The sequence below is a fragment of the Pterocles gutturalis genome, unplaced genomic scaffold (assembly GCF_000699245.1).
Source record: "Pterocles gutturalis isolate BGI_N339 unplaced genomic scaffold, ASM69924v1 scaffold41156, whole genome shotgun sequence".
Taxonomy (NCBI): Eukaryota; Metazoa; Chordata; class Aves; order Pterocliformes; family Pteroclidae; genus Pterocles; species Pterocles gutturalis.
Window position 1 is genome coordinate 43,216 of NW_010104683.1, and position 26,604 is coordinate 69,819.

At 38.4% G+C, this 26,604-nt stretch overlaps 1 protein-coding gene across 1 annotated transcript in view; it reads left to right on the forward strand.

Moving 5' to 3' along the window:
* GPR126 (G protein-coupled receptor 126) overlaps positions 1–26,604 on the forward strand; it is a gene marked incomplete at its 3' end in the record, with an annotated part of 88,719 nt that overhangs the window by 38,228 nt on the left and 23,887 nt on the right. The window contains exons 3-8 of the mRNA XM_010087129.1: positions 5,555–6,175; positions 10,919–10,987; positions 13,908–13,991; positions 21,144–21,229; positions 22,603–22,655; positions 22,736–22,789. Of these exons, the coding sequence (XP_010085431.1) occupies positions 5,555–6,175; positions 10,919–10,987; positions 13,908–13,991; positions 21,144–21,229; positions 22,603–22,655; positions 22,736–22,789 (967 nt within the window). The remainder of the gene's footprint in view (positions 1–5,554; positions 6,176–10,918; positions 10,988–13,907; positions 13,992–21,143; positions 21,230–22,602; positions 22,656–22,735; positions 22,790–26,604) is intronic.

A 26,604-nucleotide genomic window follows, 5' to 3' on the forward strand; every position in this document is an offset into this window, starting at 1 on the left:
GAAACAGGAGATGGGAGCCTGCAGGGTAAATCTGTATAGAGTTCTCTTGTATGTTTTTTTAACTCATTTATTTTTCTGTGGATAAAAATATATTCTTTTATTCTGGGATGTGACATCAAGTGTGTTAGAAAAACTTTTCACATGCAAAGATTTTAAGCCTAACACCTGTCCTTCAAGTCAGGGTACCTGCAGAGGGACATGGAAACTTAAAGAGGGGCATGAGAGGGAAATTTGTCAAGCCAGAAACAAGGCCAGCCCAGACCAGTGACATTCCCCGCAGTGGGGAGGAGTTTGTGCAGAAGGCAGAACTTTCTCAGGGGTTCTTCCAGCCTCTAGAATAAAGTCCCAGGGATGAACTGGTATTGCAAAACCACTACCTTTGGCTCCAGTTCCTTGACCTTTCCTTCCCTTCCTTAAATACATAACAATACTTAGATTTAAAAAAGCCTAAAAACTAAAAAAAAAAAAAAAAAAAAGACACTCATGCTTTTTTCCCTAGAAGAAAAGGATACAAATAACATGTGATTGATGTTTGTTTTGTTGTTTAAAGCATTACTTGGGAGTTGCTCTCACGTGACAGTAAAGGGCAGCGAGGTAGTGGAGGGCATTAGGATAATCTCTTACAGGCCCCATGCGCTACTCACCCTTCATTCCACTTCAGGGTTATAGTTTGCAGTTGTGTGCTCTCAGTAGGCTTTCTTTTTCTTAAAGTCTCACACCTTGGAATTCTAGTATTGCATTGAGCATTTATATTATTGTAGCATACGTATGTTCTGTTGGTTGGCTGGCTGCTGTAGAAACACAGAGCAGGGAGGTTTGTAGTTCCCTCTACAGTCACAAGCACATCTTCCTCACGGTTTTTTGGGTTTTTTTTAGTATTTATTACTCATATAACATATCTTAAAATAATTAATATAGTAACCCCAGGAATTGTAAGACAAAAGCAGTCCTGATTATGCCAGCAAAATTTGTGTACAGTTCTGAAAAGAAAAAAAGGTAACATCATAACAGAGGAGCTAAAAATACTTCTTTCTACTGAGTTCCTTTCATGCTGACCAAATGAATGTAGTAATAATTCTAGGAGTGTCTGTTCTCTTCCAAAAGTGGAAGAAAATTTTCTGAAAGGTTTCTCAATTTGAAAATGGTGGCTCTTACTGTATTGTAAGAAGTTGTAAAATGAAGTGGATCATAAAAAATTATATGTAATCAGGTTATGCAAAAATATTTATTTCTTTATTTCTCTTTAATATTTCAATGTTTAAGTGTGACTATAAGCGATAAGATGACTTACAATTGGAATTGAAAGATGCAATCTTGCCCTCAGATGCGTTCAATGAGGAGGAGAGGAAAGGTCCACAGACATAGAGAACTACCTGTGTATATATACACACCTACAGATAATGTATTTTTATGACAGGAAAAATATTACCTCCGTGACAAATTGAATAGTACCTTACGTTCATGGATAGCACCATCAAAGTTAAATAGTCTTGGAAGATATCCTTTCATTTTGAATAAGAAGACTAGTCACCAGTGTGAGTAATGGTATCAGTGAGCTTCACGAGTGACTTGTATTTTAATGTTTCATTTATATATTAGTTCAGAAATTCTATGTTAAGGTTTGCTGTTAAGCATCTAGACTAAGACTGATGAATTTTGTTTCGTTACTCCACATCTGTAACTCTCACCTGACATCTTGATTTTTACCATGGATGCCAGGAGAGTTGGTTGCGTGCATCTGGAGCAAATTATAACTATATTCTGCTTATTGCCCACAGTTGTGCAATTACATTGGATTCAGAAGATACAGACAAAGATCATGGCAGTGTTTAACCTGGCAATGGATACAGAACAGGGGCATAGTAAAGGGATGATAAAGTACTGCTTTCCTTTCAAGTTATAAAAGCATGTAGACAATAGGTACGAATGCACACACATACTGAAATTAAGACACATCTGCATGGCAGATGGCAGTGGTATGCTCTCCTGCCCTTGCAAAGAGTTCCTAAAGCCACTGGAGAGATTGCACACCCCCTCATTTCAGGTCCTCAATGGAGTTTCAAAGCTCCTTTGTCAATCTGACACTATTGTTACTACTATGAACATGATACCTGGGCAAAATCATTAATTTCTCCCAGAGTGAGGGGAACAGTGTCATATTTTCTTTCATTTCTCAGCAATGACTATATGTAAATAGTAAAATGAAATAGTCTATTCGATCTTGAGTTTCACAAAGGAATGCAAATTTGTAAAGTAAAGGGCCATTCAAAGACACACAGCAATTTACTGTCTAGAAATGGCATTTAAAAAGACATTAATGGTACATCCTTATATACAGTATGTACACAAGACAAAATATATGTGGGGAAAGACAGATCTAAGAGAGTAAGTGAGTTTTGGGAGGGAATTGGCCAAGAACAGAAAAGCTTTTGTGTGGCTGCTTGGTTTTATGTAAGAGTGGTTTCAAGCTGAGTGTCACGGAGCACATCCTGCTATCCATAGCAAGTCGTCTGCCCACACAAATGCTGGCTTTCCTGGTTGTCACCTCCTGCAACACACCAGCAGCAGAGGAATGGGCCATATCCTCAGCTGCAGTAAATGAATGCAGCTTTGCTAGTCTTTAGGGAATTATGTCAATTTACAGCAGCTGAAGAGCTGGCGTGTAACTGATTTTCTAATAATAGTTAACTGTGTAACTGATAGCGCCACTGGTTAAGTAGAAGTCGCTCAGTCACCAAAAGGAGAAGAAGGCAAGCCAACAGACCGCTCTTAATACAGAAACGCTTTGAGACAATGTCATGTAAAATTAGCACACAGTTGAATAGTACTGCAATAGCCCAGATTAAAAGCACAATTCAGTGTGGTAGTAGCAAAAACTCTCAAACAGGTATTTGATATATAGACACTTGCAGACCTCATTAAAGTTGATGCATTTGTTCCAGCATCAGTGAAAGGGCAGATGAAAGCAGTGAAGCTAGAAACAGCAGAAGCCACCACTCAAGGCACTGAACCATGCTGGAAAGCTTATCAACAGGCAGGAAAGCAGTTTTCCCTGCAAGGGATTGTAAAATACAGCCTAGGGGCTCCTGCATGGCTTATGTGTAAAGGAACGTATGAGATATAAGACAGTGAGCTGCAAATAATCTAGGGGCTCTAAAAAACAACAGAGGCAGGGTTCACATCACCCCAGCACTCCCGTAAAAGCAGCTGTGGATCTCAGAACAGGGAGCTGCCTGTTGCTGGTCACTCCTGCTGTGTCCAGGCTGCCAAGACTTTGCACATTCTTCATGAGTAAATAGCAATGTGTCCAAAAACACCCTGTTCATTATAATCCTGTTATCTTCCTAACAGAAACAGTTTAACATAATTCTGAAAGTAGTCTAAACACTTGGGTGAATATTCCAATAATACATGTAATTCTCCCTCAGAGAATAACTGGTTTCTCCAATACCAACATCTGAAATTAATCAGTATGATGATTGGCTATGCTACAGTAATCAGGAGAAAGATCTGTGCTTAATGTTGATGACAGGATTCTGTTTTCTCCACGTGGACAAAATACTTACCAGTTTTGTCCTTTCACTGTACAGGGAAGGTGCCAATGATTAAATCTGACAGATGAGTACAGCAAAGTTGAGTAGGCTTGTTCAGTACCGGAGCAATGTCCTCCCTGTTTTTTTCTCTTCCTATGCTGTTTAAATGTGATTAGGTGGTCCATAACTCTCCTGACCACCTTAACACAGGCTGGGCTGTGCTCATATGAATGAGCTTTCTTCTTTTTCAAGCCTTGAATCCTTATATTTCTTCTGGAACACCTTCCATGTTACGTAAAGAAGCTTACGGTATAATTAACCCCTGAAAAAAATACCTCTGTTTTCAATGGAAAGTTGAACACATTTTCTATCTATAAAATTGTTACAACATTCTTTTGCCCTTGAGGAAAAAAAAAATATATGAAGTAAATCCAGTAACTATAAAAGCCCAGTATTTTTCTCTCTTCCCTCCCATTCTCCAGGTGCTGGGTTGGAAGATAACGTGCAATGCTTTATGTTATTTTACTGTATAACGTATTGGTCAAATTATGGCCTTGTGTGTATCCAAATATGGTAGTTTGGAGCTCAGAGTCTTTGCAAGCAGCTGGCAATGGGAAATTGCAATCCCGCAGACTGTGCAGAATCCTTATACCCCATGTATCTGGCTTTTTTCCCCCAAGTGTGGCATGATGGTCACTCTTCCCTCACATGTCTCGCCCTCTCAGATTGAAAGGTTTTTATTTCATTCTGAGAAGGGAACAGGTGTAGTAATTACTGTACCTGTTGTGGCATCACTTAAAAATCCCAGGGGACACTAGGGATTAACAACTGTGGCAGTTATTCTTCAGGTCTAGCAACAACCAGTTTCACTTCCAGTATAGACACTGTGAAACTGTGTAAAAGAGGTAGGAGGCATTGGCTGGAGATGTGGTCTTCCACAGACCTGTGGAGCCAGAAGTAAAACTGAGGGCTGCGGCAATCTGTTTTTGTTGACCTTGATGCCTTTGCATGATTTATAACCTGAAACTTCTTTCTGTGGATAAATTTACTGGAAGAATTTTGCTGCCATAAATGTGCCAATAAAACTGAGCATATTGACACTTTGTTCTGAAAAATAATGCTCTCCAAAGTAGAGTGAACAGGATTGTCATTAATATACTCAAGCAGAAAAAACATATGATACTGTTCTTCACATTTGGTGACTGCCATTTTGCCAGTGCAAGTGAGAGCACTTTATAACAGAGACAGAGGAATTCTGCCCATGCCTTAGTACCCTTACTGCAGTGCATATTTGCAAGAGGGCTAACCATTTCTAGATGCTTGTGCAAAGTCCAAAACTGCTGACACAAATATTAGCAAATAGTGAACAGCTTGAATATAAATATTCATGAACACATGGTTGCAGTATTCAGCCAGAAGGCTGCTGTGGACAAAATGAGAAGATACCTAATACTTTGCAGAAAACCATTAGCTGAATTCAGGAACAAAGGCTTCAGTTTGGCAAGGAATGTAATGGGGGCTTTCTTCTATTGCAATATTTAAAAGAATCAACAACTGAACTTCACTGGTGTAATGCAGTCGTGCAGATGAGTAATTAAAATAATTTATCTTTAAAGCAAGTCATACTGTGTTTTTTGAATAAGTGGTTTATTCCATTGCCTAATGCTTCCTTACTAGATGAATGAGCAGTAATTTTTATAAAGTTAGCTGAGGCAGAGTTGGAAGTTAGTAGGTAATATGTCCTAATGTTGCTCTTAATGCGACTTTAGGAGTTGTTAGCTGTTGGTAGCAAAGCATGTCATTGAAAAGGAACTCTGCATGTTTTCTGCTGGCTGCAATCCCAGGCAAAATTTCCCTTCGTATGTGCTGTTGGTATATTACAGTAATAAAAAACACCTGATGAATTTTTGATTTAATGAATGTTACTTTAATCCCTGCGATTAAAATGCTGCCAGTCTGCCTTTGTATCTATATGATGAATTTATTTTTTTGTTAATTGATTTATCTGCTCTTGGTTCTAGTTGCTGTGTCTCTGAGGAATCAAAAAGTCATCATTCCCCAGATTCCCGATGTTGATGCTGTGTCCGTGGCAGAAACTGTCTCAGTGCCAGAGCTCAGCCAGTTTACTCTGTGCTTTGAAGCAACCAAGGGCAGCAGCGATGACAATGATGACTGGAAGGTTTTCTCCTACACCGATGAGTTGTTGACAGAATTCTTCAGCTTCGGGAAGACCGCAAAAGGACATTATCTGTCTGTCTCAGGCACGCAGTGCATCCTTGAGAATGCATTGCCTCGAAATGCAGAGTTTTTCACAGGAATCTTTCAACAGCTGTGTGTCGTAGGGGATAGCTTCTCGGGCAGTATAGGTGTATATGCCAAAAGCACCTATCATATAGTGTACTGTCCAGGTATCTCTGGCAAAGTTATCCCTGCAAACGGGAGGCTGGTGCTGGGCTCTAACAGCGATGAAGTGAGCTCTCTAAATGGGGACATTTACAACTTCCGCCTCTGGAATTTCACCATGAATGCGCAAACACTGGCCAACCTCAGCTGCGATGTGAAAGGAAACATTGTGGACTGGGAAAATGAATTCTGGAGTATTCCAACTTCAGCACTGAAAGCAGAAAACAATTTGAGTTGTGGTAAGTATGCCTTGCCAAATCTTTTTTGCTTATTTTCCCCACACACTTTTGCATTGTGCTGAACATATCATATACCGGCATGGAAAAAAGGTGAGTTCCTGTGAAAGAAAAACAGCTATGTCTTACCTTTCTTTGACTTCAGGTCAACTCTTACCATACACAGAGGCTTTGAAAGGGTATGGAGTTGATTCCCTAACGGAAAAGAACAATCCCCCTAAGTATATTGAGTTGCTGCTTGATATTGACTTTCTACTCATACAAATTGAGGATTTGTACCTGTGCCTGTACTAGCAAGTACCTGCTAACCTCAAGTAAGATTACAGAGGTCTGGAGAATAAGAAGTGTGTTAACTAACCTTCTATTCAATGTTTTTTGTACCTATCCCTTGGCCTTAGATTAGCCAAAAGGAGTGCTTGCTAGCCTTGCACTGTGTGTGCAGAGCCAGCAGAAGCAGTGGCAAAACAGCAATGCATATTTGACAGAAAAGTATGAGAAAAGATTAAATTAGAGCAAGCAGACAGGAAGGAAGGGTTTTGGATCAAAATTATAGGGTTTTATCTTCCTGACAACATATTGTCAGTCCTTCTTTTAACTGGTAATTACTGAAGGTCTTTCTTCCTGTAGATTACTCCAGAAGATAAATGTTAATTCATTGTCCAACCTGTTCTCATTTCATTGCTCAGACACTTGATTCTCATAAGCGTCCAGGTGTAATTTTTATGTATGTATATGTTATTACAGCTGGTTGACAGCTTTCTCCTGGAACATTTTTGTCCAGAAAAAGAAATCAAAATTGAAAAATCTGTGTCAGTTTGGACCAGTATTTTATTTTTTTTCTTAAAAAATAATGTTTTGGTTAGTGAAAACTTTAGAGATATTTGGAGAATTACAAAATGTATAGGGGAAAATCTGAATCATGGCCAGCAGTAGCCCATACATGCATATACAATGCTAGTGAAAATCAACTGATATCAAACTCCATGTCCACAGTGTCTGAGCCCTCCTATTGCAACAAATACACATTTATTTAAAAAAAAAAAAAAAAGCCAAATAAACAGTTACAAATATTGGTTCTTTCTGAACCACATGAGATCTCTTCATATTTAATGCTGTCCTCTCCAATTTTGCCTTCTTTCTCCTCTGGCACCTTACTACTCATTAGTTTAAACGCAGTTTAAATGGTGTCAATATAAGTGTCTCCTCACAGAGCATCTGTCACTGCTCTGAGAATCCTTAGCTTAAAAGAAGCTGGCATCATTAAGGCGTGGTAGTTTCTGTATCTAACAGCTCATGAGGGATTAAGGTGTCTGGAAAAAAACATCTTGCTTGCTTTAGTTTCCTCAAACCAAAACGTGAGGTATTCATTCACAGCTAGACTCACTGGGACAGCTCTCAGCATGCCTGTGCTAAAAAATTTAAGCAACACCTCTGAGCAACTAGGTTCCTTCACCTATCTACCTGAACGAAGAAAAGGCTAATCTAAACATTGACCGTGGCTGATGAAGGCATCTGGACACAAAAGCTGTTGCTTTTCCATCAGTATAAACTCATCTGACAGAAAATAACTTCACAGAAAATCTGACTCCTTTTTCTCACCCTTATACCATCAAGACTACCACAACACTTTTACTAAACAACCGACCAAGACCTCTGTAGATGTTGCAGTCTCATGTAATTTTGACTGGAGTACAGGCCTTGTCCTTCTTTCTGTTAGACAGTACAGTCCTGTGACACAAATGTAATATCATAGCTGTGGTCATAGAAACAATAGACTTATTTTAATTCCACAGCTTTATTCTTTGGGATGTCGTTGTTCAGTGGTTTACTTACAGCAGAACATTATACTGCGTTAGTATATTAGGCTCAGGTGTCTATACAAACCACTTCAAATGTGTCTATGTAGAAGCATGGTTATTTCCTCTAACTAAGCCTATGAGAAAACTAACTCACTAGTCAGTCTTTTTCTTTCAAAGATGTTAAATCACCCCCTGAACCAGAGTATTTCCTAAAAGAAAATCCTGAGTGCAGTGCTGTTTTAAAAATGGCTACTAATGCAGAAATGGAATTGTTAGAATTTTCTTCCCTTCATCTTGAATAAAAGCTTTCATTGTAATTCCAGCCTTCAACAGGAGAGTTGGTGAGTCAGACTATCAGCCATGAATAAACCACTAGCAGTGGGGACATGACTCTAGCTGATTAGGCTTCATTTAGCAGCAGTGGAAGGATTTATGCAGAAAAGAGGTTTTCGCACAGCTCCCCAGGAAGCGGCATGTAACTTAAAAAAAAAACAAACCAAGCATTTAGAAGTGATCTCAACATATCTGTGCCTGAACAGTGCTTACATTTTTCAAGGGGTGTTATTTTCATGGTTTTTCAGACAAAGCTTTTACAAGTAGATTTACGGAGCATAAAAACACTGGCATGTTTTTCCAGATAATCTTTTCATAATTTTACCTTCTGGTTTATTCCTTAGACTAATGTTTTCACAGCTGTGCAATCATGGTGGGGTGTTTCTGGAAGACTTGAGGGAATTCTGTTTTTACTGCCGTACCTTTGCATGGCTTGCATTTAAAGGTATATGTACACAGCCTGGGTATCCAGACTAATTTTAAAACAAGTAGCCTAGGTAACGGTAGCAGTGTAAAAACATCAGTTCAGAGCTCAGTGAAGGAAAACTGAGGAGTATTTAATCAGCTTCTGGTACTGATTTTGGAGCCTGTGCTGGCTACACCTATAGCAGGGTATGACATAATGGTTTAGGGGTAACATAGCTGCATGTCTGTCCATGCCTGCAATTACATTTACTTTAGGTACTCTTTGCTTGGGTCCTTCATTCCCAAAGGCTGGAGTTACTCTTCATTTTCCTGTCAGATTTTACTTGAGGTGGGATCTGTCCATCTAAGGCAGCTGAATGTTGTTTCAGGCTGAGCTAATTATGGTCAGTGCAGTTTATGAATAGTGGAATGAAAAAGGCTGTTCCAAAGGTCAGTCATTCTCCATCTCATACTAAATCTCAGTGATACCACAGTGAAGTCAGAAGTTTTTTGCTGTAGGAGTGCCTGTTCTCATCCACTGACTATAAAGTCTGTCATGATGAGCAGATATGGATGTCTGGGTTTTAGACATTTGAAGTGGGTGAGATATATCAGACAAAGTGTCCATAATACAGGTCCATATCTGCTGTTCACATTACTGTCCATGCCACTTGGCTTCATAAAGTAGCTTTTGCCAAGTAACTGCTTGCATACAGACCATTTCCTTTAGGGAACACTGAGTGAAAATGTAGTCTGACCAGAATTCAACCCAAATAAAACTTAAAAAAACTTATTGAATATATTCCCTGAAAATATTCCTCTTTAAAGTACAGTCTTCTGACATAAGTGGTTTGTAAAGTCGGATTGGATTTTTTCAGTTTCACCAACTGCCTTCACAATGTCTTTTAAAATAGTAACTGAAGGAAATATGAAGGTCCACAGATTTTTCATCTTTCAGGTGATCTTTCCCTGATACAGAACCAGAAGGAACTTACAGCAGGTTTCAATATTGGCTGGTTAATATTAGCAAATATATTTGGGAAAAAAAAAAGAAATCTCATGCACAAGGTAGTATATTCACTTAGAACACCCTTCCTGCAGTTCACGGGAAGTGCACCAAGGAAGTGAATTTGCCTGTATCTCTTAATCCATTTAAAAAAAAATTAAAAGCTTTAATATTTGCAGAGGATTGCATATTTTAGATTCTGCTCTATGTTTTGCCAGCAATACATGTAATGGTATCTGTGGCATGACATGGTTTCTGTGTCGAGGCCCCACGCTTCAACTGCTCTTGCATCACTGGAAATATTTTCCTAGCTATCTTTACGAGCTGATGGGTGGTGGCTCTTTAATTTTATCAAAGGATACAATGTTTCATGAGAGAACCTCATTGAGTCAATAGGACTCTGCAGTGGCAAAGCAAAAGCCAAAAGGGCAACGCTCCCAGTAGGTTCAGATTACGCCATGCTCTATGGCCCCATTATTTTCAACACAGTGTGCAAAAGCAGTTGTCTGCAGCTCAACCGCTGCAATACACAAAGTGTAACTAATACAGTTTCACCAGTTCTTTTTCTGTAGACATTCTGTTATCCCCTGCTTTTGTCTCCAGATCATCAAAAGTATATGCATGTTGTTATGAATAATTCAGTAGAGATAGAGACTTGTAACATAATCTGCTTATAAATCATGCATACCAGAATATCAATCACGCCCATGCCCTGGGCAGAGGAACAAGTTTAATCACCTTTTATCTGGTTGGTGTCTGTCACTGGCAGATTACTCAGAAGTGTGTGGTGAATAACCTGTGCTACAGCAGCAGAGCGTGGTCAGTTCTCCAGGGCGTGCATTATTACTCATGCAGATGGCATAAATCCTATGGCCATACTGACCCCTCCACTTAGAGCTGTGTCTCAGGGTACACACAAGCTGCATACATTTAACGGGATATTATTTAGTGAAAGCTAAGAAAACCAGAGGAGGATGTGTAAGTGACTATAACTTGCAAGCCGGCAGGGTTTTTGTGGATATCTCAGCAGCCACAGAAAATGAAAACACATAAGTTTTCTAGGCAAATGGCAATATCAGTTTTGTCATTGAGGGAAATTTAGAAGAGGACTGTGTCACTGCAAGATATAATATATGTAAAGACATGGTAGTTTTATGCCCAGCAGCCAAACCTTTCTAATTATTTTACTTTCTTTTTCTAAAGGCTCATACCTAATTCCCTCGTCTACGATTGAACCAACCAGTTGTGCAAACCTGGGAAACCTTTGCCAAGGTAAGAAACACAGGTCACTTTCACAGTTTCATCTTTGTTGAATCTTTATTGTCCTCATTTCTAAAATTCAATTTCTTTTTTATATGATTTCTAAAAGGCTGAACTGTAATAAAAAATAGGAAGGAAAGGAATTCCTTAGCCTCATCAAGTGTGTGGGTGTCCTAGACATACAATATGTGGAATCACTCCCTTAATAATATGTTTTCCAAATAGTCTCCAGCATATCAAAACTGAATTGATTGACTGCTTTAAATTCTCTCTCCACCTTTTTTCCTCCTGCACATTTTGACAGTAAAATATTAACCAGGATAAGAAATGGGTATATCTGTAAATAAAAAATGAGCAGGTGTAAATACAGGAACTGACTATTATTAATTTTCTTCCAAGAAGCTAAATACTTTGAGATTAGCAGGTAAAAATTTAACATCAAACTGCAAAATTCAGCAGCTATTAGTTAACGAAACACTTGTTACAGCACTTAGTGATGGTTTAATATTGTAAAAATCAACACATGTAAGAATTCACAAGAACTCTTGAAAGGTCAGCTTGGTTGAATGCAAGGAAGAGGTGAACCCTAAAGAATGCCATGCCATGTGAATCATTGGACAAACAAGGGCAGTTAATTCCTTCCACTCTGCTTAGAGGCTGAAGTTCTATAAAAATGCTCAACATGAGCAACATCAACCCATTTCCACAATACCTTAATGAACACAGACCTGCTAATGAGGTTTAGATTTAAAAATAAGAAGGAAAATGCACTCTGCTTGGGAAGCCAGTAAGAGGACTATGTCAGTCTTCCGTGTACTTCTTCCAGATTTTCCGGAGTTAAATCTGGTTCAGGGTCTTGGAGCGTGTTGTACTGGTCTCCACAGGGAAAGTGAAATGCCAGTTATGTCCATAATCAGATTTCAAACAGTAGTTTTCAGGCATCATATTCACGAAGCACCATATGATATAAATAATACTACTCAAATACCTTAGGTAAATGTAACAGCAAAAATTATTCAGCGTTAGTCTTTTTACACGTAAAGGATAATACAACCACCATGTAAAGATCTTTATTCTCTTGGAAGATCTCTGAGAATTTTCCTCTATCAAAATGGCATGGTGTGAAAGGAGAGAGAATATCTTTCATTAGATCAGCTAATATGGCTGCAGAAATGGAGACACTTTCAGCGAAACAAGCCTGCATTTCTAAAAGCCTCATCCTTTTTTCCAGCTTTATTAACTTGTCTAGTAGAAGGTGTTGCCTCTAATAAAATATGTTACCTTTCAAACTTGCCTCTTAACTTCTTAGCCCATCACACCTTCAATAAACACTAAGAGTACTTTCACGAAGGTAGTATTCTTTCCTTCTCTGAAAAGTGTTTGGTGAAGTGTTGCTGGTGTTCTGTGTTTGTCACCTTGGAAGTGGCAGATCAGGTGTCCCCTGTTCCTCATCATCATCATCATTATTGTCATAATAATGAAAATTGTAAAAAGATGTCTGTCTGTCTGTTTCTGTCAGCACTGCAGATTTATTTTAAACTGAGAGGCCAGTTTGGATTCTTTTTTTGTTTGTTTGTTGTGTTGTGCAATAGCACCAATAACAAAGTTTGTGGATGCCAGGTTATGTCAACTAGAGTCTGATGAAAGAGCCATTTTCTCCATTATGCTTAGCAAGTATTTTCATTCATTGGCAGATGCCTCCTTTAACAGCGTTGGCTGGAAGACGCTATCAGTAAGAAGCCTTAAAACTTGTCTCTCACACAGTATAGCCCTGAAGTTACATAGAAGAAGAGTGTTTTTTGTATTATAGGGTATCATTTTATATATTCACTTTCCCAATTAGAACCTGTTTGCTGTAGTCTCCAACTCTTCCTTCTCTTTCAAAAGTTTCTTGTTTCACTGAAACCTGAAGATGAACCTGCGCTCTAAGCTGAGACCTGAGTTTATGACTTTCAGACTCAAAAGGTTAGCTGAAACAACCTCACAAAAAATCAAATGTGCAATTTCTTGACTAAAATATAATTACTTAACCTTTCCAGGTTGGTTCTTGGTCAAAATCTGCAAAAGATGTGTAACACTGTGAGATTACACTGCACCAACCTTCACATTTTAAAAAGAGTTTTCAGGAAAAAAAAAAAAAAATCTGTCAGTGAGTGGATTTGCATTCCCTGGGAGCTACTAGATAAAACTAAATTATTTTCCAAACTATTCTTTGAAAATGTAATGGCATGATCTTTGAATTCTTCTAGCATGTATACCCGCCCAGTTCGCTGTGGGAGAAATTTGCAATTTGAAATTTGGCTCCTCACTCTGAATTTGAAAAGTGTTCTAGCTGGCTCTCCTGGGAAACATTTGCCAGGGTTGTGTGGGATGACTCCTGTTAGTGTCAGCAAAAGCTGAGATCTTACATGAAGCTTTCAAAATATATTTTCTACTCCAATTATTCCAAGTCTGATTTCAATTCTCTTCATTGTATGGAGTTCAATGGAGTTAATTGGATCCTTACATGGGTGTTTTAGTTTCACATTTGTTCATCATCTTCAGTCCTTGAGTAGGGACAGTTCTTTTCACAAGCAATATTCTAAGTGCATGCATCTTAGAACTTATAAGACCTATTTTCTGGTCTTTGCACAGCTGTTTGGATCTGAAGCTCTCATAAGAGGATTTTTGAGTTTATGAAAACAGTACAGGACTGATCTTGCAACCCTTACACTGGCAAAACTCCCACTGAAGTCAGTGAAAGTGAAGATTGCAGGGTTGGGGCCTCAGTTCATTCACCACTTTGTGCAGAAAAAATAATGTGTTTATTTAACATTTATGGCATTGTGTGTAGATGGTTTCATTTTGCATTGTCATGCATTGTTCCCATTATGTCTTACCATTAACATTCATATTTCATTCAAGTTCACCTCTTTCTCATCTTTATTACCAGCTACTGTAAATGCTACTACTACTACACCACCCACTGTCACCACTAACATGCCCGATACTAATAGAAACGATAAGCCAAACAATGGTAAGAAATCCTGTGTTACATTTTTCCTTGTACTGTGTGTAGAGCAAAGAAAGTTATTGTATTTTAAGGTGTGTTTTTCGTACTATCATAATGTCAAGGGTCATGTCTCTGTTCTGATCTTATTTACACTGAAATAAATCAAGAGTAATTTCACTGGACCATGTAAGAATGGTGTAAACGAGAACAGAACCAAACTCAGTGTTTATTTGATCATATTTACCTGGCGCTTGTACAAAAGGGACTCACCTTGTGTCACCTGTTGTATTTACCCATGCAAAGAACAAAGGAAGTGAGGAGTACTTTTTAAAAAGGGCCAGAAAGAATCAGGCTTTTGGAATGTTTTAAGGCTGCAGATTAGGAGGCGTTGTGTAGCTCCTGCCTGTGCAGCCAGGGTGGTAGTATGCTGGGATTGTCTGTTCCTCACTAGTCAGGCACAGGAGCCAAGTGGAATCATTCCTATGGAGCAAAGCCACTTCCACTGAGTCAACAGGAATCTTTCCACTGACTTCAAGAAGAGCTGGATCAGACTTTACTAGGGAAAATGTTGACAATATCAGATATCATTTACTTTTCATTTAGAAAGTTTAAGGGGAAAAAGAAGGTAGTAAATGAGCCTATTATTAGCACAGGAAAAAGCAGGGATTTCTTTTGAGGTTTTATCAAATTCTATGATATCACTGTCTCCTAGAGACTGAGCATCATTTTGTGAAGCACTGCTGAAATATTTATTAGTTTGTTATAGATAGTTGTTAAACATTATTAACAACACAGAGATAGAATTCTGCAATTTTTATCTGAGACTTAAAGATATTTTTTGTAAAGATTTATTTTTTCATTGTGCTCCAAAGAAGTAAATTAGAACCTGGGGGTGGGGGTGGGGCTTTGGTTTTGGCTTTGTTTTTGCTTTTTCCAAATGCATCAGTTGTACTGTAGGATTTAAAATTCTTGGAGCTTTTTTGTTTTTGGCAGATCATTTCTTCTACATTGGTAATCAGGCAGTACAGGAGACAGTGTGAAAGAATTTATCTGAATTCAGCCTGTTTAGTTTTACTAAGCTGCAGAAATAAGAAGAAAATACTGAAAATTTATTCCAAAATGTCCTTTTTTCTTTTTGTGGAGCTACTCACTCCACATTCACCATGAACAGTTAACTACAGAAGGAACTGAATGCCTTATTAATGAAAATATGAATAAAAACTGGACAATTAAGTCCTTTCTTGGGCGTTGAAACTCCCAAGAGAAAGTAGAAAGACTAAGAAAAATAAGCCAAATTCACTTACAGTAGAAGCAAATTAAACTTTCACTCAGCTAACTGGCATCATTTTCCACTCTTGGTAAGTTGATTTTTAGACCAAGAGCAGACAGCCAAGAACAAACGGTTAAGTTGCATATATTTTCTTAAATCCATTAACTATGTGGCTTACTACACACAGACCTGCAGGAATTCAGACTTCCTGCTACGGTTATCTTCAGAATGAAGAGAAATTCACCTGAATCTTCCAATTCACGACCACAGAGGCAACAAGAATCTAAGATAGAAGGGGTCAAAAACATAGGAATTATCTCAACCCCAATTATTTGGCCAGTGAAGCAAAGACCTCTCCATTTCAGTAAAATCTCAGCAGATAAGAACCCAGAGAGAAAAAGCATGAACAGCTTGTTTCTTCCAATTGTGTCCGCATCAGCTGCTTCTGAGGAAACTGGTAACGATACCTTGGCTGCTTTTACAGAAAAAAGTGACCTAGATAATACTGTAGTGAATCAGTTACCACATGAAAATATTTTGAATTATTCTAGAAGTTCATTTGATGGCACTTCTGATGCAGCAGACACTGTTACAGAGCCCTCTGTGAATGCAGCAGTTCCTCTTCTTCAAAACCATAGTCCTAATGCAGAGCTAACACCGGCTTTGGCAGATGGGCTAGAGCATTCAGAGTCAGTGTTCTGCTCTCCCATTAGCAGCAGCAGCACTGCTTACAAACACAAAAAAGAAACCACATGGATTTCATCCTCCAGCAGTGGCACAACCACTTTAATGCATATAAGTGACGTCTTGGAGCCTGTGAGTTGGTGGAGTGAGACTGTATTTCCTCATCATATCACTGACATTCAAGAAGACAGACATCATTTTCTTTCTAGCTTCTCTATATCCCCTACAAAGGAGAAATCATCATTCCAAAAAAATACGCTAGATTTGCTGGACTTTGCACCTGAAAATTTTTACCTGGAAATGACAGAAAGCAATGCCAATAGGAAAGCTTTTTCTATGTTAGCAGCAAACAGTGAATTTCACTTTAGAAAATCTATGCACATTAAGGAACGTCATTCAGGAGCCATTACAAATTTAACCTCTGTGGAAACTCCACATGCAAACCCAACAACCTTTTTTCAAACCTTGAAAAAAACATACGCAAAATTTATGCCTGATATCCAACTGACAAATTCAGTCCTGGGACACAATAGAGAACTAACATTTTCAGCACTTCTAGTAGGAACAGGCTGGACAAGCTCAGCGTTTAAGCATTTTGTAACAACCGTACCTGTTTATCAGCAATCATTGACTGACATATATTTAGAAAGTGACAGCATATTTATATCTAACAGCAGTTACTGGTCTCATCATTTAAAACATTCAGTATCTTTTCAAAAGCCAAGTGAGACCCTCAGAAATGGAGTACTGGAGAACAAGTTAGATGCAATTAATGATAGTAATCAAAACGAAGAATCAACATTTGCCATATTAGAGCCAGAGAATGCGTTTAGAGTTGGCAACTCCTGGGACTCAGTTTACTTGGATTTTCCAACAAAATATGTAGATATTTCCCCTTCTTTAACAGCAAGTTTCTGGGCTGTTTCCTATCAGTTGAAAGAAGCATCTCAAGTGTTTTCTGGGGAACCATCAGAAAACTGGTGGCTCTCATTTAATAAACTGTTTTCTTCCCCAACAGAGAGATTGCCACCCATTAGTTCACCTGTTAAGTCTGATGGTATCTCTGAACAAACGTCTGCCCTTAGATTATTAGGTCACAGGGCTGAAGAAATTAACTTCTCTAGTCATGCATCAGCTTTGAAAACACAAATCTTTAATTCATTTATTTCATGCCTTTCAAAGAGAATTTCAAAAAGTAATGGCAGGACAATATCATGGTTGCAGTCAACAATGAACTTTGCTAACCTAAACGTGTCTTCCAATAGTGAATTTTATTTTGATTTTCCTTTCCCTTCCCTGGAAGCACCTTTGAGCCAACCCTCTGAACAGGTACAGGTAAGTCCCTTTGATAAGGTACTTGAAAACTTCACAGAGAAATTAATTATATTCGATAGTTTGCACACGCAAATTGGAACTGACATAGTAAGTGGTCAAACCAACATGACCTTCCTAAACAGTAGACAGCAGCTTGTTTCTGTCCTTCCAACACGTTCAGGAACTCAGCCTTCATGTTCAAGGGAGAGCCAAGCTTCTTTCTTGATCAATACACCAGTTAAGAGTTTGGTAAGCAGTAGAAGAACATATGGATCACTGCAGTCTCAAAGCCTGTCAGTGAATGATGCTGTAACAAATATTATTGATAAAGCAGGAAGTAAAGTTCGAATAGATGCAGGTATTTTTTTAAAAAGTATCGGTTCAGTGAGTTCTGACTTCCTTCCAATGACATTGTCTTTGGAATTAAGGCACCTTCTTCACTCAGACTTGAAATTCAGAGTCAACGTACCACCTAACAGCTACTGGACTCCTCCACTCCCACAAAGTTTTCAGAACCATCTTGATACAATTTCTCCAAGCCTGATCCCTCAGTGGGATGTAGCAGAGTTAAGCTTGCCAGCAACAGTAACACCAAGAAGTCATCTATCTGTTTTAGGACAAAATTTTGTTGAAAATCAAGGGGATAATCTGAAATACTCTCTATGGGCAGTAGAACAAGAAATCATGGGTGATACTGAAGACATAAGGAATTCTGCTGTTCTGACATCAACAAACGTATCGAGGCTTTCCAAATGGGATTTGGAAAGGGAGGTGTATGGATCCTTTAGCAAGCATGGAGAAGAAGTGTCTTCTCTGAATATTGTTAGTACTCATGCCTTGGATTTTGAAAATGCTGATTATGGACATTTTGCAAGTCTCTCGTCTATTCTGGAATCATCAAGAACTACAGTAATGAATGATGTGATACCTTTGGCATCTTCATACAGTGGAGTTGTTATTCAGCACAAAGAGACCATCTTGAATGGTACTCTGATGACACTTGGAGCAGCAAGCCATCATTCTTTCCTGCAGTCCCAAATGCCAATCTCTTCTGTAATGTATCATCAGTCATCAGTTTTGGCACATGTTCATTCTTTGGCCAATTTATCATCTGGGACAAGCCAAAATACCACACCTTGCCCATCACTGAATCAACTTACTAGCTCTCCTGCAGTCTTTTTATCATGTTTGTGTTATCCCTTCACTGAGCTGGGCTGCCTGTGTCAACCTGAGGTCAACTACAGTATGTCAAGCTGCTAAGTTAGAATGTAGAAAAAAACACAGATCATCTTATCTATTAGATACTTAGTTGGTAGACTGAATATAGAAGTATCTGACTTTCATCCTTTAGATATAGATCCATTTAGCATATGAAAATGTTTTAGAATAGTAATTTAATTATAGTAAGAGGGAATTTGTAACATCTTAGTGATAGTAAATGTCATTAACATGTAATTTCTAATTTTGGGGTACATCTCTAAGCTCTCATGAGACTGTGAGAAAAACATATTGGGTTGCCATGTATTCTATATATTCTTATGCTATTTTATTGTTTGAGACTGTATGAATGTTTTTCAGTTACAGTATTCATATATTTTTGAGGATTTAACTTTCAAAAAGCAAAGACTTTCCAAAAGAAACTTTTGGATAGTTTGCCTAACAGAATTTTAAAAAATTAATCTTGGTATTTCATTGATCATTATATTTTTGTAGTTGGTGGTGGGTGTGGGGAGAATTGTTTTTCCAGGTTCATTTTTCTTCTTCTTTCAAATTATCTTTGGCTACTTTTCATCAATTTTCTGCCTATAAAAATATTTTTTTTCATTCAGCATTTTGAGATTGGATTTCCCCGGTTTAATTTGGAGAGTGAGAAATCATTTTTAGTTTTCACTATCTCCCACCCCAGTCTCCTGAGAGTGTTTAAAAATGTAGATTAGTTCTTTGTTCTTGTTCTTTTTTTCGCCTCATTAAAACATGCTTCAGGTCACCATCTGGTGGAGATCTTGAAGCTGTTGACTAGCTGGTAGTTACTGTTTGATTTTTAAAATACTTTGCACATTCCTATATTATCATGATTTTGTCCATATACATAATTATATAAATAAGACTATAATTATATATGTGATTATATATGAATGTGTGAGAATATATATAATGCACATTTTCTGTATGTGTGTATCTGTATAGCACATATAAAAGGTACATTATACATATAAAATTGAATATATGTATATACAGAGATATATACATATAAATGAGATCCAAGTCTTGCAAATGTTTTCAACTTGCCCAAAGTCCAATTTTCTGCTTCCAAAGACTTTTTTCCCTCTTATTTATTTGAAACTATCACAATAATAATAACAAACTAAAATACATTTTCAAATTAAACTGCATACCAAATTTGTGTATCTGCTGAGTGGAACAAAAAAAGACACTAAGTCAAAAAGCAAGCAAGTTCACCCTAATCATATCTAAAATTTAGTCATAGCTTACTGAAGAAGGTAACTGGTAAGCCATCTTCCTGTGATAAATTGATTTTTAGTATTTTATCACAGTATTTCATTCTAATCTCAGTGATCATATGATCAATTCCATAATGAAAAGAAAAAACAATACTCAGGTCTGCTCATGAATAGGATAGTGACCAATATGCACAATTAAATCGGAAAATACTGACTTGAAATTTTTTCCAGATACTTTTATTTCAAGCTCTTGTAAAATTATTATCTATGAAGATGTAAACTTATGACATTTGCTCCATATATACATAACTAGAATAAAAGCTCTTTTATTTCAACTCAGAAAGATAGAGCAGTTTCTTTACAAACAAGGACAGAAAGGGATGTCTGTATAGTTGTTGTCATGTCCTGTTCTGTCCTATGTAGTGCCTCTGTAAGATTTACATAAGATTTATATAAATACATATATCTGTGATCAAGACCCACAACTTAATTTGGTAACAGCCCTAAACCAAGCAATGCCACATGTGCACATTCATGCAAGTGATTTGATCCAGAAGCTCTTAAACATCCCCCAAATCCTGGGAAATTTTATCCAACAGAGCGTACAGAATTTTTAGTAGCTTAATGAAAAAAAATTGACTTGTGAAAAGTATAGGCTTCTGACACAGAGCATAACTATGAGGGGATTTGATGTTATTTATTAGATGTGAAGTTTTGTAATGCTGCTTACCAGCTGGTGATCTTAAAGAGAATTTATATTTGCCTGGTGTCATTTCAAAACAATTTTACTGAATATAAAATTGTTCCACACTAAGTGTTACACATTTTGTGACTGAAAGATGGTTTGTTCAGCTGACAGTTTTGTAAAGCTGATGTGGGTTCTTCTACTATCTGGCCATCACCAGGTCCAAGATCAAAATCTGTGCTGTGAAAACAAAAGCCTGATATCCCTTCTCCCACCTAATTCTGTCCTCAGTTATCTTGATACTTTCAGTTGATGAGCTTTATCTGCTCTCACAAAGTTTTAAGTCTAATCTGCACTGGTTGAATTTTGGATTATAACAGTGAGACTAAGAGCAGAATTTATCTGTGTTACAGACTTTAGTAATTATGATTACTTTTTAAATTCATGCCACTATCATGATCTTGCTTTTAAAGGCATATGCAAAATACTATTAATACTTACGTTTCCACCCCACAATTAAAGTGTCTCTAAAAATATAGAGGGGGAGGGAATTCATGTCTAATTTGGCAGGACTGGTGAGAATGGGCCCAAGCCTGCACGGCTTGTTCACTCCAAACTTGTATAATGCCAACAAGAGCTTGAGATGTCCTTGTATCTGAGGTTCAGCCCAATCTTTATATTCATCACGAAACTAACATCTCGTTATTACAAAGGTAAATATGCTCAGTTTTTAACATTATAATGCTGTTTTTAATGGACAGGTGGGCTATTCTACAGGATATCTATAACTGTCTTTAGTTCCAACTCCAACTCAGTGTCGAAAGTACATGATGTGGTTGCAGAATGGGTAAGTTAAGTTTTCTTTCCTGTGTGATTAAATATATGAATCTGTCCCATTGATGTTATCAATCTGAAAAGGAAGAAAAGAGAGAACACCAAATAATTTCTTAAATTAATATGTGTTTGCTGAAGATCTTTCCATTATTGATTAGCGCAGTAATTAATTCAGGTCTAGCTGGGGCTATGGATACAACTTTGAAGTGTCTCCACTATACCAGACAGCTCCTTAAGAAATATAGATGCTAGTTGAGATTTTGGAAAGTATGGAGAAACCATAATTGTCCACTGAAAGAGGTAGATGTCCAAGTTCCAACATCACTATAAAGAGAGAAATTTTTCTCCCCAAATATTAATGTGGTTTTGAAGTTATATTGTAATAGAAACAATAAAAAAACAAGCAGTGTTTGTTTCTGTGAGGCCATACACTTTTTGAATTTACCTTAATATTCTCTGCTTCAGTAGTATTCTGCCATAGGTCAGTTGTTGGGGTTTCTAGTAGCCGCTGGGTTTTCAGCCCATTTTAGCAGACATAAGCTCCTTCCTGGTCCCTCCAGGTGGAGGATTCTTGAAGTTCCTGCCTCTGAAAGCTTCTCCTGTCTGAATACAGGTATCCTCTGTCCTTTTTGACAGTTCACGCAGTAGCACTCACACAACCTGTAAGTTAGTCTTTATACCAACTACTTACATGAAAATATGATGTCATAAATATATGACAATTGTTCTTTATTTTTCTTTTAATAAACCTGGAGGCTTTCAGCTTGCAGAAGCTAAGGTAGAGAAACCACCTGCAGACATCAGCAAGACAGAAATGTAGCCATCCACACCTGCCAAGGTTGTTCTCTTAGCAGCAGTAGCACCATGAAGTCCGTAAGTGCCTGGGCCAAAGAATCTAGAAAGGCGTCACTTGGCCCTAGCAGAGTATGCAGAAATGTCTCCCAGGGGGAAAACTGAACAGCCATTGCCACTCAGAAGAAATAGTACAAAGGTCTGAAAAAATGATTGTCATAAGGTTATAGACTTTTAGGTGAAAATTGGCCCTGTAGTTTTGTGAGTAAATCTTTTCTACTCAATTTAAGAATTTAAGATGAGGAAGAGAGGAAGAAAAGGAAAAGTTCAGCATCCTGTGCACTCACCTGTACACTGTGTCATGACCTTATAGAGAATTCCTTCTGCCAGTAAAAAAGCCCACATCTCTCACTAGCAGTTGTACATCTAGTATAGCAATCACTTCACTGAAATGGGAGAGTGTTCTCTTTGCTTTGAAAAACTGTAGGGGATTTCTCAAGGGGGAGAAGGGTGAAGTTCTATCTCTGTCTTACGCAACAAAGAGCCCCATTAACATCTCACCATTCATGTGATCAATTTCTCCCTGTTTTTCAGCTAAACCGTACTTTCCAGAACTGGAATTACACTGTGTATGTGGTCAATATCAGGTAAATGAAGGGGGTAGATGTTTATGCTATGTTCCCTTTGTGAATTAGCCCACCCTAATTAATGTTTATCTCTTTCGTAGCATCCGCCCTGGCCCCACAAAAGAGAGAGTAAGAGAAAAAAGAAGTATTAAAAGGTAACATTAAAAAAAACATTTTCTTGATAGAGGCAACAGCTGCTATTACAAGCAGCTTTACAACAGGCTTTATTGTCTATTATTGGCTTCATTGTCTATTATTGGGCATATGCTGCCAGTCTGTAAATATATGACTGCTGGCAAGCTGAGTGCTCTGGATGTGCTCAGAAACCTAACACTGGTTATCCTGTTTGTTTTGGTTTAATCCTATGGAGCTTTTAACCTTAACAGATCATTTTTTCAGAGCTCAGGTTTCATCTGTCACAAGACTGAATAGACATATCATATATATATGGTATGACACACCCAGCTTTCTTCAGCAACAAGCTTTGGCACACTGGTATCTATCTGCTGTCACTGCATTTATTCTCTTGAACCAGAGCCTTTTGAGTTAACAGACATCTTACTAGGTGCAAAACTGAAAATCATGCTAGAATTGAAAGCCAAACTAGTGTGAGTTAAACTATTTACCATATGCTCTCATTTCCTGACTTCTGATGGGCTCAGAGGCACTGGAGTTGGGACGGCCTCAAAGGCAGCCAAAGAAAGTTAGATGGGTCACACCCCCTGAAAATTGGGCCTCAGGGGATTTCTTTGATGTAGGGGGAGGCAGTGGATCTTAGGGCCCAGTTAAGGAGAAGAAACCAAAGACGTAGTTAGTCTTCTGAGGAGGGGGCAACAAGTGGGTGCAGGATGTATGTTTGCAGTGTAGGCAGAAGTCCCATAGGAAAGGACTTCAGCTGCTGACACTTGAAAACTGCCATGATACCAGCTGGGCTTTTTAGTTTCAGAGGTAACCCAGTATTCCCAATTTACCATGAAGAAGTAGTTACTGATGCTTCCAGTTTTCTGCTGGAAATTAGAGTTTACCTAGATATGAAAAGATTTGTAAGAGGTACTATCTCCTTCCCACACACCCACAGGAGAAAAGACAGCTTTATTGGCAAAACCATTTAACTGGTATACTGTAAACCCAGTCTCTGAATGGGCTATTTTGCTGCTTGACCTTTGTTTACAGTAGGGTGTAGTGATGTGGGTGGGATTTTTTTTTCACACTTCTAAATGATACAGTTATGCCAGCAAAACCTTTTAAGTGGAGACCATGCCTCAGGTTTTACCAACAACCCAAGACTGCCGAGGAATGTAAAGTTTTCCCTATCCTTATTTCTGCATCGTTTATGAGGCTAGCAGCCCCAGTTGTCAGCATCTGTAGTGACCTGTTTTCTTCTCATCTCACCTTCCCACCATCCTGTCCTCTAGATTTTGCTGCTTCTTCCTGGTCTATTAAAAAAAATAAAATTAAAAAAAAATAAAAAGGAAGTGAAGAGGGAGAAAGTATCCTAATAATTCCCTTTCCCTTTCCCCTTCTCTTTCCTTTCCCTCCGTTTCTGACACACAGTGACTACGACACTAAATTACTTCTAGTAATGTATGGGGAAGTAACCCCATTCCTATTTACTTTACTCATCATATGTAATGTCAGAGGTAATAGCATTACATGTTCATAATGTCTCATAAAGTTTCTCAAGGTAGACCTGGTCTGATGAGAAACCAGTCCCCTAATGGGCTCTAGTGCACTTTGTGTCAAGGTCAAATGACATTTTGTCATCGTTCTGAATAATTTAGTGTACATGCTAATCATGTCACACAAAATGTTACTATTCTCCGAATAATCAAGTTTGTTATGCTGTGCATGTTTTCTTATAAATACTTACCCCCATTGAGTTTACCTACAAGGCAGTCTATATTTTTATGCTGACAGAAGTAATACTCGCAGTACAGGTTACTGTAGGTGATGTGTAATTTGTAATTCATTATTGCCTTGAGAATCTATCTGCTTTTATATAGCACACAATAAAAGATGCAAGGTTGGGTGTAGCAAGTCCGGTGACACTGGCAGAGCATGGCAGTATTATCATTTATCTGAGCATAGGCCAGCTTTTTCCCAAATTGAGAATTTTGTTCTTCACCATTGAAATGTTTTCTTTCTGGGATCTGAGTGTGACAAAAGTGGAAGGAAGCACTCAGCTTCACATTGCGTCAGCTGTCAAGATAAAAGGTATTTATTTACTTTGGGAAGGTAGCATGAGTCATTCTGAAAAGTTTATAGAAATTGTTCTCATCATAATATGGAACAGGCTCTTATTACACAGTATACATGACTTGTGCTCTAAGAGCTTCTCAGAAAGCAAATAACAAAGTGGTTTAACAGATTATTTTTATCAGTTTCATAATCAATACTTTTCTCTGTAATTGTTCAAGATAACTGTAACCAGTTCTACTTCATCCATCATTATCCTTTCTGTTTTGTTGCCATTATCCCTCTGCACAGTTATGGGTACAAATATTTTGGTTAGCTGGGAGTCCTGCAATAGGCAGCACAGTAGTAGCAGTGACTGTTCACTTACGACTTCTATTCTGCAGCCAAAGTGCTGAGGTAGGGAGTGGCATCAGTATATTAAGTTTTCCTCTTCTGAAGCAAAGGGAATAGATGAGTGAAGCCAGAATCTTTTAGGAAAGATGGTTAAGTGCCAGGAGACTCTGGGGCTGAAGTACTGGAGGGTTGAAGGAATTGGCAATCCCATAGGCAATTTCCATGCTTCTGCTAAAAATAAATGTCATAATAAACTTGTGCCTCATAATAAATCCGAGGTATACAGTAAAAGCCTGCTAATGCACATCCACCCTGCTGAGGCTATTGCCATATGCTAAACACTCCACAGAGATGAAAGGAGTATAAGGAGGAACCCAGTATCTCTGGGAGCAGGGCAGGAGCAAGCTGGCCAGGGATAGCTGGAATACATCTGCTAACATACATCCACTGGGGAAAAAACACACCAAGCCATCAGGTAGTCACATTTTTGTCTTCTCCAGCAACATGTTATCGGTAAAACAGCAGACATGGCAAGAAAAAAAGAAAAGTATGCTGGTGTTCAACAAAAAACCGCACCAACCAGGGACGGTGTATATTTGTTTGCTTATTTCTTTACATCTGCAGCAGTGAAATGTGTGGAAATGTGCTCACATTCCTGATTTTTTAATGAGATTTGGGCTTTCCTTTTCTGTTTTAGTTTGTTTCCTAGACTGAAAGGTTGTTCTCTAACACCAGCTCTTTTAATGCCATTTCACTAAGGGGACTACTTCAGAATTATTGTTTGGAGTTATTCAATTTTCAGAATTATGTCTGCCAGAAAGAGGGTTAAATTTGCCATATAAGAGCAACATCTGTACACTAAGCTGTAGTTTTATACTGTACCACACTAGGCACCTCTGGAAAGTGCAGCCCTAAGTTGTCGTCATGGGGATGTTTTCTGGAAGATTTTTGGAAATGAAGCCCTGGTCCGTCTAGGAAGGGGTACCTGAAAACCTTATTAGCCCTATCCTGTAGAGTGCCCCTACAGATTTTTCTCCCTCTCTTCTTCAAGTAGACTGCAGGACCCTTTAGCTTGCTGTTCTTTCTTGCACTGGGGGCCGGCAGTGAAAGCAGCTGGGTTCGGTGTGTGCCCTGCTCCCTGTATGTGTGCTGGCACTGCTGCCACTTCCCAGGCTGCCAGGAACTGCTGACACGCCATGAAGATCTGTCTTTATTCAGGCTGCTGGGTATCCAAGGGCAAGGCTAGGATGAAGACAGCCCAAAGCAGGCTTGCTTTTTCCTTTTTTCCACATTTTGGCTCCCATGGAGATCCAATGTTCCATGCTTCAGTGGCGTCACCTCCTACTAGGCAGAGCCAAGCAGTGCTCTTGGGTACCGACATATTCTCTTCTCCAACATGTGTTTTCTGTGTCCCAGGAGGAAATTTTTGGGCCTTCCACTC